Consider the following 13,741-nt stretch of genomic DNA (forward strand, 5'->3'; position numbering starts at 1 on the left):
GGGCTGCGTAAAAACAAGAACAAACCTAATGAGTCTCTGGTGGTACCTGGGTTTGTAGATACAAAATCCAACAGGCTAACAGCTTCAACATTAGTGTAGCCTGTAGAGGTTTTCAGAACACCTTGGTGTCACACCTTCTTGCATAAAACTTTCAAAAGAGTAAGATGGGCTTTGTATCAATTTTAATATCTTTGCCTTCTGTTTGAGTGGCTTAGGATTCAAACTTACACATAAAAATTGTATTATGTCTCCATGAATGTGACTCAATACAACGATTCCTTTAAAATGTTTTATTATAGAAGCATCAAAAAGTGTAAGGATAATTTCATATGCCTAAATAGCCTAGGCTTATAAATGGGAATGCTTTTCTTATTGTAATTTATTTTTCTACCTAAAGTGTGCCCCTCTTTTCTTCCTCCTCTTTTTTGTCTTGTCTTGTTTCCTTCATTATCTTGTGGCCATACATGAAGTGACCCGAAAGCGGTGGTGCGTGACCAGGACAGAGGCCCCGGTGGGAAAAGGCCGGGAGTGGGAGGGATGGGTGTGGGTAGAAACCTCTTCAGGAGACCCTTTTCTGACTAAGCCTTCATCCCCTGTTTTCTTTGGTTTCTGGGTCTTCATATGGGAAATGAGACTCAGGAGAGAAGAGAGACTAGCCCCATGATTCATGTTTGGTTTTTTAAAAAGTTTCTATTATAGTTGGCCTACAGTAGTACAATAGTATATTAGTTTCAGGTGTACATGTTCATTTTTTTTAAAGACTGTTTTGACACTGAAGGGGAAGACAATGCTTGGATAATGTTTTGCCTTTAATTCCAGGTTCTCAAGCCAATGGCCACCAGCCACTGCGATCGCTGCCTTCAGTGCGCCAGGATGTTAGCCGGTACCAGAGGGTGGACGAGGCTCTCCCACCAAGTGAGGACTTGTTGTCTAAGGGGCCCACCTTGATCAAAGGGTGCAAGGGTGACAGGACCCATGGGAACTAAGAGATCGGTGCCCAGTTCCCTAGAGGAAGGGATCTGGGGGCTGCCACCTGACGTAGCAGATGTAGTCTGGAAAGTACTAAGCTGGTAACTCCTGTCTGGCACTGTTCTGTTGAATGAAAGCGTGGGTGGGGGAAAGTAAATACTGTAGTGTCTGTGGAGTAAATAGTATAATCAGGGAAATAGATCCAGATATTTTAGACAATTGGGTGTATAATAAATTTTTTAAATGATTCCTAATGGTGGCATGAATTTTCAGTTAGTAGACAAATTGGTACAATATCTTAGAAAAAGCCTTACTGTAGGCAATATACTGCATTTTATTCACTTAACAACATTTTAAATCATTAAGTATAGGGTTCTGTATTTTTTTCTTATACAGAGAAGTGTTATTAATTTAATAAAATAATTACCATTTATTTACAACATGACAGTTATCTGGGGATTTCAAGAACTATGTAACCCTTAAAGGCATAGTGTCCAAGGAGTAGGGACGCTGGGAAGTAGTTATACAACCTGCACGCAGAGGTCTGAGCGATGCCCTTGGCAAATCATAATTTTAACACTATTTTAGTTTTGAGATTTCCTGAAAGCTATATTGCTCTGTGATAGCAAAACACTTTAAGGAAAAATAATAGAGCTCAGTAAATACTGCTTTTAAGAACATATTGGAATGTTCTTAAACATCTTAAAATACATTTTTCTATCTTACTACTTTCCCTTCTTATTCACCCTCTACTCACCTGTCTTATGTATGATCATGGCAAGAGGCTGATGCCCTCGGCCTTCTATATTTTAAAAATGGTGGGACGTAAAGGGATCAGGGGAAGTATGCAGAGGCTTAAATGCCGAGTGGTGAGTTTTGGTGAGTGCCAGCATAAAAGCAGAATGGTACTCTGTACAATCTGCCAAAATATTGGCTCGATCCTTTTGAAATTCTGTTGTGCACAGATCCCTTGTTCATATACTTGGATAACTAAGGGCAGTTACTCATAGGAAACATATATTGTAAGCAGGTTTTAAAAATCAGCCAAGAGCCCTGACTAGTGTAACTCAGTTGAGGATCGTCCTGCAAAGCAAAAAGTTGCCAATTCGATTCCCAGTCAGGGCACATGCCTGGGTTGCAGGTTTGGTCCTCGGTTGGGGGCGCATATAAGAAACAACCGATAGATGTTTCTCTCCCTCTCTTTCTCGCTTCCTTCCCCATCTCTAAAAATAAATAAATAAATAAAATCTTTCCAAAAAATCAACCAAGAGTTTAATCATCGTGTCATTGTAGGCAAGTAGGAGAAAATAGCTTCCTTATTGTTTATCCTTGGAGGAAAGATTAGAGGCAGAAAAATATATATATTCCTGGGAGATATTTAGATATAATTGGAGAAAAATGAATTAGGGACACCAAAAGAGAATTCTGAGTGTTGCTTATATGCGTATGTGGTTTAATACTACGTCCATAGAGTTACAGGACCCTGGAGCGGAGGCATGACATTACATCTGTGTGAGGATAGATGACAGCCCCCTGGTCACATCCAACTGCTCTCATTTTTGTTGGACTGTGATTTTGGTTTCTACATTGTATTTTATAAAGGCAGGTTCTTTCCTGCTGAAATTACAACTACTATTTGTGATGTTTCAATGCATTTGTTTAAACACTGGTATTTTCATCACAGAATACATCTCAGGGTTTTAAAAATATACATAGTTGGTATTTCATTTTAATAAACCGATATACTTAAAAGTAAAAAGGCAAGGTAATAGTATATCCAATTTAATGAGTGACTGATGGACAGGAGGAAAATTCTCTTTTAAAAAAATGTTAACTGATTTTAGAAAGAGACAAAGGGAGAGAAAGAAATATAGATGTGAATGAGAAACATTGATTGGTTGCCTCCCATACATGCACCAACCAGGGAGTGAACCTCCAAGCTAAGTGTCCTGACCTCGGATTGAACCCCCAACCCTTTGGTGTATGGGATAATGCTCCAACCAACTGAACCACACCAACCAGGGCAGGAGAAAAATTCTTAAGAGTTGTTTCGTCTTCTGCAACTTGCAAAAATGAATGGGGGTGATTTATATTGTATTGGATAGGTTACAGATTATGTTCTGAGCATACCTGATTCCTGTTCAGCTCTGACCCCACACTGCTTTGTTCCCTCCCATTCCCAGCCTGTCTTGTCCTTCTGATCATCTGTTTAATCGCTTGGCCGCCCCTGCTAGTTGTCTTGCCCGACCACAGCCAGTCCTCTGCCTTCGTCTTCTCACTGGGCAACTCCGCGGCTGCCTCCAGCCATGCCCCTGGCTCAGGGCTGTGGCATTCCACGTTCCGCAGTCTTATGCCTTCTGACCTCACCCAGTGTCTCCCGGGAGGCCCAGCTGAGGGACGGCTGGCTGGAGTGTGCAGATTGGTCCATCTCTTGAATGGCCTGGCTGGATTATTTTAAGGCGAACAATTGCGCTTTTAACACTATTAATTACGACACCCCAAATTAACACTTTTACATGCTTTCTCTTTTTTTTCCTTCAAATTCTTTGTAACAGTTTTGTGAGGTAGGTCAAGCAGGTCTTATCTGTAATTTATAGACCCATGGGTGTAAGTAGGCTAATCTGATTCTGTCATTTTTTTAGATGGAAAAATGGAAGTCCAGATAAATTAATAACTTATTCAGGATCCCATACTAGTGAAAGTTGAGCAAGAGTCTCAAACATTCCTTCTCCCCTCTCAGGTATTCTGATCTAAGATTAGAAGGGAAGGGCCTACTTGGGGATAGATGAGTATAAATTTTGGAAGTTTGGTTAGTGGCAGTGGTGGCTTCTATTATGGAACGTGTATGTTAGGTGCAAAGAACACCTCCGAACAGAGGGTTTTAAGGATTTCACTGAAACTTCATTATACTCTAGTGTTTTGAGGGCAGACTCAAGAAGGCTGAAAAAGTACTTTCTTTTCTTCTGGGTTAGGTTTCCTCATCTGCACCCTCCCCAGGAGGCCTCTCACGGGTACGAGACGTGGTCACAGTGAGAATGTGAGTGACTGTCTAGTAGCCCAGACAGGCTGCTCTGCTAAACCTCTGCGTCCTACTGAGAAGTGCCTTTTCCTGTCTGCACGGGTCACTATCTCCAGACCCACAGGACAGGTGACTGAAGATTTGTACCTTGGCATGAGACACTGTCCACTCTCGATACTTTCTCCTTATTATCATTGTTGTCCTTTTAGCTTATTTGATGGGAAAACCCCAGCAAACTTAGGCTTCTCTCTGAAGATACACAGTTCATTTAAGTGGGATCTCTTGCTGTGTAGTTTCACGCTACACCTGGTCATGTGGTAGTCTGCATAGCAATGTTATAACTCAGTCTCTGCACACGTATTTGCTCTCTTTTTATGGAAAGCAGTTTTCTTTGTTTCTTTGCTTCTCCTTCCTGTCTTATTTCTCCTATTTTAGGATCAGGAGACACATCTTGGACTTAGTACAAAGGTTGTTACGCAGTAATGATGATCTACCGCTTGATTCTCAAAACCTTCCTCTTGCTTTAGGCTGCAGACCCTGTGCAGGGGGACTGCGGCCTGTGTAACTTCAGCCTCTTGTTGAGAAACAGTCTCATGATTCGTAGAAAAGAAGAAAACTCCAGTCTTGAGAGCCGCGTGGCACTGTTGAATACCGTCCAGGAAAGCAGCTTGAACTTGAAAGTGCACTGAGTCCCTTAAGAATTTGCTGTATCTTACTCTGGAGTGATTGAAGGCACTGGCAGCTGAAAGCAGTTGAGGGCTACAGTCCACCGGAATTCATCAGCATGACAGATCTTGGTCTTTTCAGCATTAAGATAAGTGAAAAAAGAACGGCTAGCTCAGTTCCTTCTGAAAAATTTTTATTTTTCTCTTACTGGCTCTAATGAAATTGTGACTTAACCTGTTGCTGCACTGAGACAATAGGGAATTGTCAAATAAATGTTTTTTTTTTCCCCCAAAGGGGTAGGAATAGATTGAGGATGAATAGTGTGGATAGTGGATGTGTAAAGACTCTCAGGATTGTTACGATATTATTAACACAAGTATATTACTTTTGGGTTCAAATGTGTAATTCTGGAAAAATACAGGAGAATGCTTATTTTTTGTGGTTGTGTACTTCCATTTTTAAATCATCCTTTGATATGAATGCCAAAAAGTAGGCAGTGAATCTGAAAAATAAAATTAATCTAAGAGGTTCCACTATGCTGAAGGCTAGGGGCTCTTATTTTCTAGAGTTGAAAAGTTAGTTTTGAGAACAGAATGAATACCTTTCATCTAAAAAGCTACTTTCTTCAAATTTGAAGATATTAGGTGCAAAATATACAGCTTCTTGAGATCTTTTAAAACTTTTCATTCAAATATATGTGCAGAAAAGTGCATATTCAGCCTGTTGAATTCCACCAAACTGAGCAGACCTGTGCAACCAGTGTCCACCACTGGGCCCTGCAAGCCTTTTGTGTCCCTTCCAGTTCCTAACCCCCACTCCTGAAAGGGCAGGGGACTACGGTCCTGACCCCCAAATCATAAGATAGTTCCATTTACTTTTGTACTTTATACAAATACAATCATATTTCCTTGAATGTTAAAATAACAAAATAATAATCTTTGAGACACTGCTGTCTAGCATCTATCACAAAGCTTTATCCCCCCCGCCAAAAAAAGTACCTTTAGTTTATTATAACTTCATGTTACCATTTTAAGGAAGATACCAAGGTTCCTATAATTTTTATAGTGGACTTATAAATATACAACATTCAGGTACATGACTTTTCTAAATCCAATTATAACGAATTCCAGGCCTCACTCATAGTGCCCTCGCACCTTTGATTCCCATAGGCAGACTAATGCTGGCTTCCCTTGATGCAGAATTTTTTCTGTCTCGTCACTGACTAGTTACTGGCCTTCTTCCCAATCTCAGCATTCACTGAGATGTCTTCACACCTTCATCTGCTTACCACTTTGGTAAAGAGTGGATATGTAGCTGATGAATAAATCAACAGCGTATTGGTCTTTCCCAATCAAATGCCAAGTGTTTTCCTGAAACCAGTGCATAGCACTTCTCTTAATGAGGACTTAAGTAATAACCTCAATTTAAAGATACTATATTTGATGGTGAGTTGTAATGTGCATTCAAAGTCCAAAGTCGCATGTTCTTAGCAAGTTGTTGGAAGTTGTTTTCTTATTTTCCCCATTGCACATAGAAATGTCTTGATTGAAATACAGATTAAGGCTGTTCCTGGTTTTTGTGGAAAGTGAATGCAAGCATCATTGTTTTCATGGCTGTATGTTATTTAAATTGTTTATTCATTACATGCTATGTGCATGGCACAGTGGTGAATATTTCTGGAGATTTCTCACCTTTCCCCTCTTTTGCTACCCATGTGCAACATTTTGTGGGGTAAATTCTTATTTAGTTTGTTCAAGGAAAAAGTTCCATCTTTGAAGATAATTCTTTTTACTTTATTTTGTCAGAAAATGGAAAGTATGCAACATTGTGTTTTCTTTTCTGCTTTAACTGCCAGAAAATTTAGCCAAGTTGTAGTTATAACCTTATCTTGGGAGTTTGGCAGCATCGCCCTCTCACTCTCTCTGTATCCTTTAAGTTGGTTTCTGTTCTGGTTTTTATCCCTAATTGACCTAGTCTACATTAAAAAAAAACAAAACAAAACTGGAAGCTACTATAAACATTCTTGGGGAAGGAATGATCATTTGTTCTTATGTACATTTGATTTGAAATATAGCATGTGCTTGAACTATCCTAGCTCTAATGAAAAAGGAATGAAATTGGAATAATTGGTTTTCAAAATCTTTGAGATGCGAAAGTATGCAAGCAACAGAGCAAAACAATGGAATAGACCATGGGTTTCTGGAAAATGGTTCCTGAAAATGCTTTAGTGTAGTTACTATTTATCAGCATATGGCAGGTTGAGCGTGAGATCTCTTCGAAATGTCCTGTTGATGGGATTGTAGCTGTGCCCAAAGAATTCAAATTTGACAGGCCGGTTCATTGTAAGTCTCTGTTACTTTGGAGTGTGAGTGATGTTGTTTTTTTGTCTGCGTGGTACTTTCCTTCAGCCCAATTTGTCTTTCTCTTGCCATTTGTCATAAATTACAGTGTGCTGAGGTCAAGAAAAGGAGACCTTTCCATTCTCCACTGGCTGGAACCTAGCATGCAAGTCTTTCTAGTCCAAAGGACTTTGTTGGAATACTTGCTCCATTCACCTCCAGAGCAATGCCATACATGGTTGGGTGCAATCATGCCTTCCTCCTGGTCCCCAGTATTAGGCCTGTACTGTCTGTTGATAAGCAATGGAATCACATGGAGAGTCTTGAAATAATCAAGCTGCTTAGGAGAAAGAGGTTTATTAATTTCAAAAAATAATTTCTATAGAAATAGAAATGTTTAGGAACTTTCCTGGTTAAAGAATAGATCTCTATTTTCATATGTCCCTATATAAATTATCCTTCCCAATTGCAATCAGTTTTAAAATTTTGCCTTTTGAAAACATTAGCTCATGCTCTGAGTATTTTAATAGGGGAATAGCCTTTTATAGAGCCACAGAGATGGGACGTTCAGCTCTGAGGACCAGTTTCCTGGCTGTTTTTTACTGATATGCACTTATATATTTGTTTACAAAGACTACCACACTTAATCAATGTGATTGCTTAAATATAAAATTAAATAATCTTTTCAAACATTGTGTTTATTTGTGGTTGGAGGCAAGTAATTACCCTTGCTCTGAAAATGTATTTATCTTTGGGAAAGTGCAAATAGAAATGTGTAGATAATGATATTGCTTGATGACTAGGCTTGTGTTATTTTCTGCTGAAAACTAAATATACTAAAATTGTATGTAAATGTACACTTGGAAGTTTCCAGCTATGAGTTTTTCATGTAAGCTGGAAAAAAACAGGAAAAAAAAATCATGTTTTGGTGAAAACAAACATCAGTACCAATTTTGATGTGAATATCTAAACTATTATGATGCCAATTACTTGTATTTTTAAAATACTGGTGCTCATATATGAAGGATGAACATTGTGGGCAGATCCGAAAGGATTCTCTATATTCAGAGATCCTTTAAAGGGTTGGCATCATGCACACCCGAGGATATGTTTACTAACTGGTCACAGCAGATTCTGGTACGCACTGAGGGGAAGTACTGGATTATGCAGTGATGTATATGTTATTAGCCCCAAATGATAGCATGTCAGAGAGGGAAAACATATGCTGAAGGTAATGAACCACATAAATGACCTCAGCTCCTCCTCCTAATCCCTCTGGATGCATTACTGTTGTTTAGACTGGGAGGCGCGCATCGACAGCCATGGCAGGATCTTCTACGTGGATCACGTAAACAGAACCACGACGTGGCAGCGGCCAACAGCTCCCCCCGCCCCGCAGGTGCTGCAGAGGTCCAACTCCATACAGCAAATGGAGCAGCTGAACCGGAGGTGAGGATGGGCATTTCTGCTGTCCCTCTTCTGTTTTGTGGTCGGGCTAATTTTTACATGGAGCAAAGTAGAAAACACAGTTGTCTCCCTTTCATCTTTGTGTGTCCTGTCATTAAGGTGTAGCTGTTAGCTCTTTTGATTCATAGGTTTCATGAACTTCTCTTGGTTAAAAAATAATAATAATAACCACATCCACACCCACATACACAGCTGGTTTGAAAACTGGAGATGAAATAAGTAGTGATGACCCCTTTAGTCAACCCAAGGCATTGATTTTTAGTAAAGCAGAATGTATATATTTATATTTTGAAGCCAACTTTCTTTTTAAATATCTAGAATCTTCATTCGCAATGCATCTTTTTTTATCCACCCAAGCTTTTTAAGTACTAATCGCTATGGGAAAAAAAAAATTGTTCTTTTCTTTAACAGTAGAGGGATTTAGTTTTCTTTGGTTAAGAGCCACAATTTAATTTTTATCAATTTGGTAGGAAAATGTCCACAAACAACAGATAGAAGAAATTCAAGGCAATGTAATTTACTTAAACTACGGATGGCCTACAAGGTTGGGGGGTGGGGGTTTGGGGAGGAAATGGTTGACGTTGGGAAGATAGTGAAAACTTCTGGTCTCTGGGGAAGCAGTTGAGCCCCAGTTTTAGAGGCTGCTGTGATGTGACTCTAAGCTCATGATTTTAGATATCAGAGTATCCGCAGAACCATGACTAATGAGAGGCCTGAGGAAAATGCCAACGCTCTTGATGGGGCAGGGGAGGAAGCTGACTTTCACCAAGCCAGTGCAGGTAAGAACCTTTGGGTTGGTTGGTTCTGTACTCTCACAAAAGTAGAAAAAGAATAGTAAGGGTTGCCAAGAAATGAGGCTTTTCTTTAGAGAACTTTGGATCTTCAATAAAATCTGGAAATCCAACTCAAAAAATAGAATTAATCAAAGACCTCATACTCTTTGTCTTAATAGTATTGAGAAAAGAATCACAAAACCAAATAGAATATAAATTGCTTTCATCTCTAGATTGGGGGGTAGTGGAAAAAAATTGAGTCTAATCACTTAAAACATCTAAGGATGCATTAAAATGTTAACAGTGGCTACAAATACTCAATTTCATTTTAGTATAATTAAGAGCAGTCAGATTTTACGCATGAATTTACATCAAAGATAAAAGTATTTGGGAGATAAAATAACATAGCAAATGATGTAGGCGTGCACTGATGGAAGGGGGTGGATCTGTTTCTGCCGCGTGGAAAGCTCTCCCTGAAAGCCTTTGCGGTCTGCCCCGTCCAGATTTCCGCCGGGAGAACGTCCTGCCCCACTCTACCTCCAGATCCAGGCTCACGCTGCTGTTGCAGTCTCCCCCTGTGAAGTTCCTCATCAGCCCAGAGTTCTTCACCGTGCTACATTCTAACCCCGTGAGTCGCAGATCTGAAAGTGTGTGATGAAAAAGCAACAGGCCCTAGGAAATCATCCTCGTGTGTGTAATAATAGTAAGAATGGTAACAGCTAATGTTTCCTGAGCACTAACTGTGTTCTAGGCACTGTGTTAGCATTATATGGGTTTCGACCCATTTCTCCAAACAAACTTATGAATTAGATAAAAATTCTATTTTTCCAGAAGAAGAAACTGAGGCACAGAGAGATTAAATTATATCCTCAAGGTTATACAGCTACTAAGTGGTATCATTGAGGTTAAAATTTCAGAGATAGTGACTCCAGAATTTACGCTTTTAATGACCACTTTATTTTGCTTGCACAAAAATAACTAAATATCTGAGCGCTGACAGCAGACAGTGGGCAGATTGGGCTTTGAGACTGTGGTACAGGCCCTCCAAAAGGAAAAAGAATATAAAATTTATACATTGCTGTAGTCTGAAAACTAAATTAATAAAGAAATAAATATTTTAAGTATGTATGAAGTTTGTATAGAAGATGGGTTTTTGTTGTTGTTGTTGTTTGGGGGTGGGAGGGAAGATACAGCAATGTGTTTAGGATGTAGTAGATTTAAATTTCCTTCCTTTTACTAATGTGCCTATTCTTTAGAAAGCCTTCTTATCTGTGATTTCACTAGAGGCCTGAAAATATTAGTCTGAGCTAAAAAAATATTCCATTAACCTGAAGATTATAAGAAACTTTAGCCTTTTAATCATTGTTCTAAACAGAGAGAAATTATTTTGACTCTCTTATTTACCTATTTGCTTTCATTTTCTCTTGCTTTCACCTTTGACCAAAATTCTACTCTTTTCCTGATCTTGGTTCCTTAACCAAGAAAACCCTCACAACCTGCCCCCCACACCATTAAATTCTCATGACAACCAATTTTTCTAAATCTACTCATATGCCCATCTGTTCCCTACTTTTATTTTGAAATCACAAGCCTGGAGTGAGAGGTTTTTACTTTACTCTGGAGACATCAACCTTCTGGAGGCACCAGGGCCCGTGGCAGCCCTGGATGACCCTGAAAAATGCGTGCCTGTTTGGTTAACAAAAACATTCCTAGAAAAAAGAGGATGTTTGGAAAATATTATCTAATTTGTGCTAAAACTTTTGTGAAGAAAAAAGTTAGAGTGTGATTGAAAAGTTTGCATTTCTTTGTGATGCGAGTCCTAAGTTCTCTCACCAAATAAATAATGGACCCTGGTTGGTAAAAATGGGACAGGAGGCCATTCTAGAGGGAGGAAACGCATGAGCAAAAATAGAAGTGAAAAAGCTGTTCCATGTGCATCATGAGTATTTCATTCACCCAATAAATATTACTGGAAACATGTTGCTAGGAATTATGGTAGGTAGGGAATAAGATAAGTTCTTACCCTAGTATAGACAGAATAAAGGGAACTTTAGAAAGGTGGTTATAGAATGCTTCTTCTGGAAGAAATAGTTTTGAGTGGAAATGTCAAAGACAAATCATTGATCATGGGAAAAGGCAGGGAAAGCTCATTTCAAGCAACTGAAACAGCAAGCGCAGGGGAGACTCGAGCGGAGGGGCTCTGTGTAGTGAGAGAAAGAGGGAGTGATGGGATATGATGTTAGGCTGGAAAGTCACCGAGATCCAGAACACAGATCTGGCTGGCGGATGTGGCAAGGAATTTGGATATTATTCTGAGATCAGTGGGAAGCCATCACGCCTCCATTTGGAAACTAGAGAAAGACAAGAGAGAAAGCAAGTGATGAAAACGAAGGCTCTTCTTTGGCCCGGGGGAAGGCCACGATGACTGAACTATAACGTTGGCTTGGAGCTGAAGAGAAGTGCATGGATTCAGAAATATTTTGAAGGTAGAATCAGTGACACTTGCTGAGAAATTGGTTGTTAGGGAAGAAATGAGAAATGCTTTCAGTGCTTTGGTTGGACAAAGGATTCCAACCAAAGGAATCCTTTAAAGGCCTGATTAATCTTGTTGGATAAGTGGCGCTAATGTGGGAGTAAACAACTCTAAATTTGTGGTGGACCCAAAAAAAGAGGCTTTGTGTTTCTGGGAGGTGTTTGGGTAGAATTCAGTGGGCAAAGGGGGATCACTCCGCAAGTCTCTGAGGGAGTGCCTTGCTGAACATGTTAATTAGAGCAAGGCTGTCTCAGCTGCACACGGAGCACTTTAGAGCGAGGGCAACACGCGCCATGGGAGGCCAGCGTATATAATGCATTCATGGTGGCATGAGTTGACGAGAACCTGGACTTGGAGTTAAGGAAATAGAGAAGAAGGATCCAGCGTGAGAGGAATCCCAGGCAGTGAGCTGGCAGGATTCGGTAGGTAAATAGACCAGAAACTGAAGATGAAGCTAGTTGTGGGGAGCTGCAGGGGGGGTGGAGGTAGAAGATAGCATAGGAGGATAAAGAGTAATGGAAAAAATGTAACAAAAAATGAACTATTAAAAAAAGAAAAAATAATACATAAATAATAAACACTAATGCACAATTAATGAATAGTAAGAGGAAAATTGGAATGAGAACCTTGTTAAGGGAATGGAAGAACATACGAAATAGATTATATAATTTAGAAAAAATAGAGTAGACTAGGGAAAAATAGAAGTCAGCACAGTCGTCTCACCAGGAGTTGTAGGTGAGGTTATTTGTGTGCACATGTTTATGGATGTTAATGTATTCAGTCTTCTGTCATTGGCTTTGCTTTATAAGTATAGCATCTGTCTGGCTTTACTGCTCATTATCTCATGGTTTACAGGTTTGGCTGGGAACAGAGAAGACATGGGAAGCGGGTGAGCAATGAATAGTATGTGAACTGTCCTCAGATTCATGCAAGAGGCATTAGAGTTACCATTGATTCCCTATTATAGCCTAGGCACTGTGAGAAGTCCTTGAGAAACAAAAACAACTGTGGGTCCTGGAGTCCTAGACTCGAAAACATTCCAGTGCAGTGAGCAGTTATGAGTGCAGCAATGGAAGGCTGTAGAAAACACCCTGCTGGAGTGAGTGATTCACTCCAGGGGGAAGACTCGCAGGGGAAACCATAGGTGGATTTGCATCTAAGATGTTTAAAAGGTTGATTAGGAACTCGCCCTAGAAATGGGAGAGGCCAGAACATGCTTGGTAGAAGGAACATTTGCGAAGTGAGAGATTCATGACGTTGCAGGCTGTCTTGATATTTACTACAGAAGAACTGAAACTGTATTAGTAGTAGAGCAGTTTGGTGTGGCTGGTGTGCTGAGAGCACAGGACACTAGTGAAGGTCAGGTTTGATCCCGGAAAGGTAGGCGGAAGCCAGGCTGCAGGAAGTCAGCCTCGTGTGTGGGACAATGCTAGGAAATGGAGACTGTCCCACAAGGAAGAGTGGGCTGACATTTAGAATTGTCACTTTTACAGAAAGTATCATGCTGTCGTGGGAAAAACTTTGCACTGGCGGTCAGATAACACACATTTTCCTTTGTTGTTTGTTGGTGCATTCATTCAACCAGTATTTATTACACACCTATGATTTGCCTGGAACATTCTAGACTCTGGGGATAGAGTGGTAAATAAGACAGAATGGAATAAAGATAACAAAGCAGTGAACAAGAAAAGATAATTCAGATAGTTGCAAGGTAGCATGAGGCAGCTCAAACAGTATAGGTGACAAGGCTAGGGTGACTTGCAGACAAGTTCCTGGAGGCACTGGCTTGAGAGTGGGTGGATAGCAGCCATATCCAACCTGTGGTAAAATGTCAAGAAGCCAGTAAGGTAAAATCTGGAAGCAGAGCCTTCCTTGCCAAGGAAGAGCAAAGGCTTGGAGGCATCTATGGTTTGATGTGGTACATGTATGGCCAGAGAGGTGAGCCAGCTTCAGAATGTAAGGCTTGTGTGATCTG

The 13,741-nt window shown here is 40.1% G+C and overlaps 1 protein-coding gene across 5 annotated transcripts in view; it reads left to right on the forward strand.

Annotated features, from left to right (window-relative positions):
* HECW2 (HECT, C2 and WW domain containing E3 ubiquitin protein ligase 2) overlaps window positions 1-13,741 on the forward strand; it is a 350,566-nt gene that overhangs the window by 226,712 nt on the left and 110,113 nt on the right. For all 5 annotated transcript variants that reach the window (XM_054566699.1, XM_054566700.1, XM_054566698.1 and 2 more), the window contains 4 exons: window positions 820-915; window positions 8,292-8,442; window positions 9,136-9,239; window positions 9,737-9,861. In XM_054566699.1, the coding sequence (XP_054422674.1) occupies window positions 820-915; window positions 8,292-8,442; window positions 9,136-9,239; window positions 9,737-9,861 (476 nt within the window). The remainder of the gene's footprint in view (window positions 1-819; window positions 916-8,291; window positions 8,443-9,135; window positions 9,240-9,736; window positions 9,862-13,741) is intronic.

Source organism: Pteronotus mesoamericanus, unplaced genomic scaffold (genome assembly GCF_021234165.1).
Source record: "Pteronotus mesoamericanus isolate MK-2021 breed Mesoamerican mustached bat unplaced genomic scaffold, CSHL_Meso_final contig_179, whole genome shotgun sequence".
Taxonomy (NCBI): Eukaryota; Metazoa; Chordata; class Mammalia; order Chiroptera; family Mormoopidae; genus Pteronotus; species Pteronotus mesoamericanus.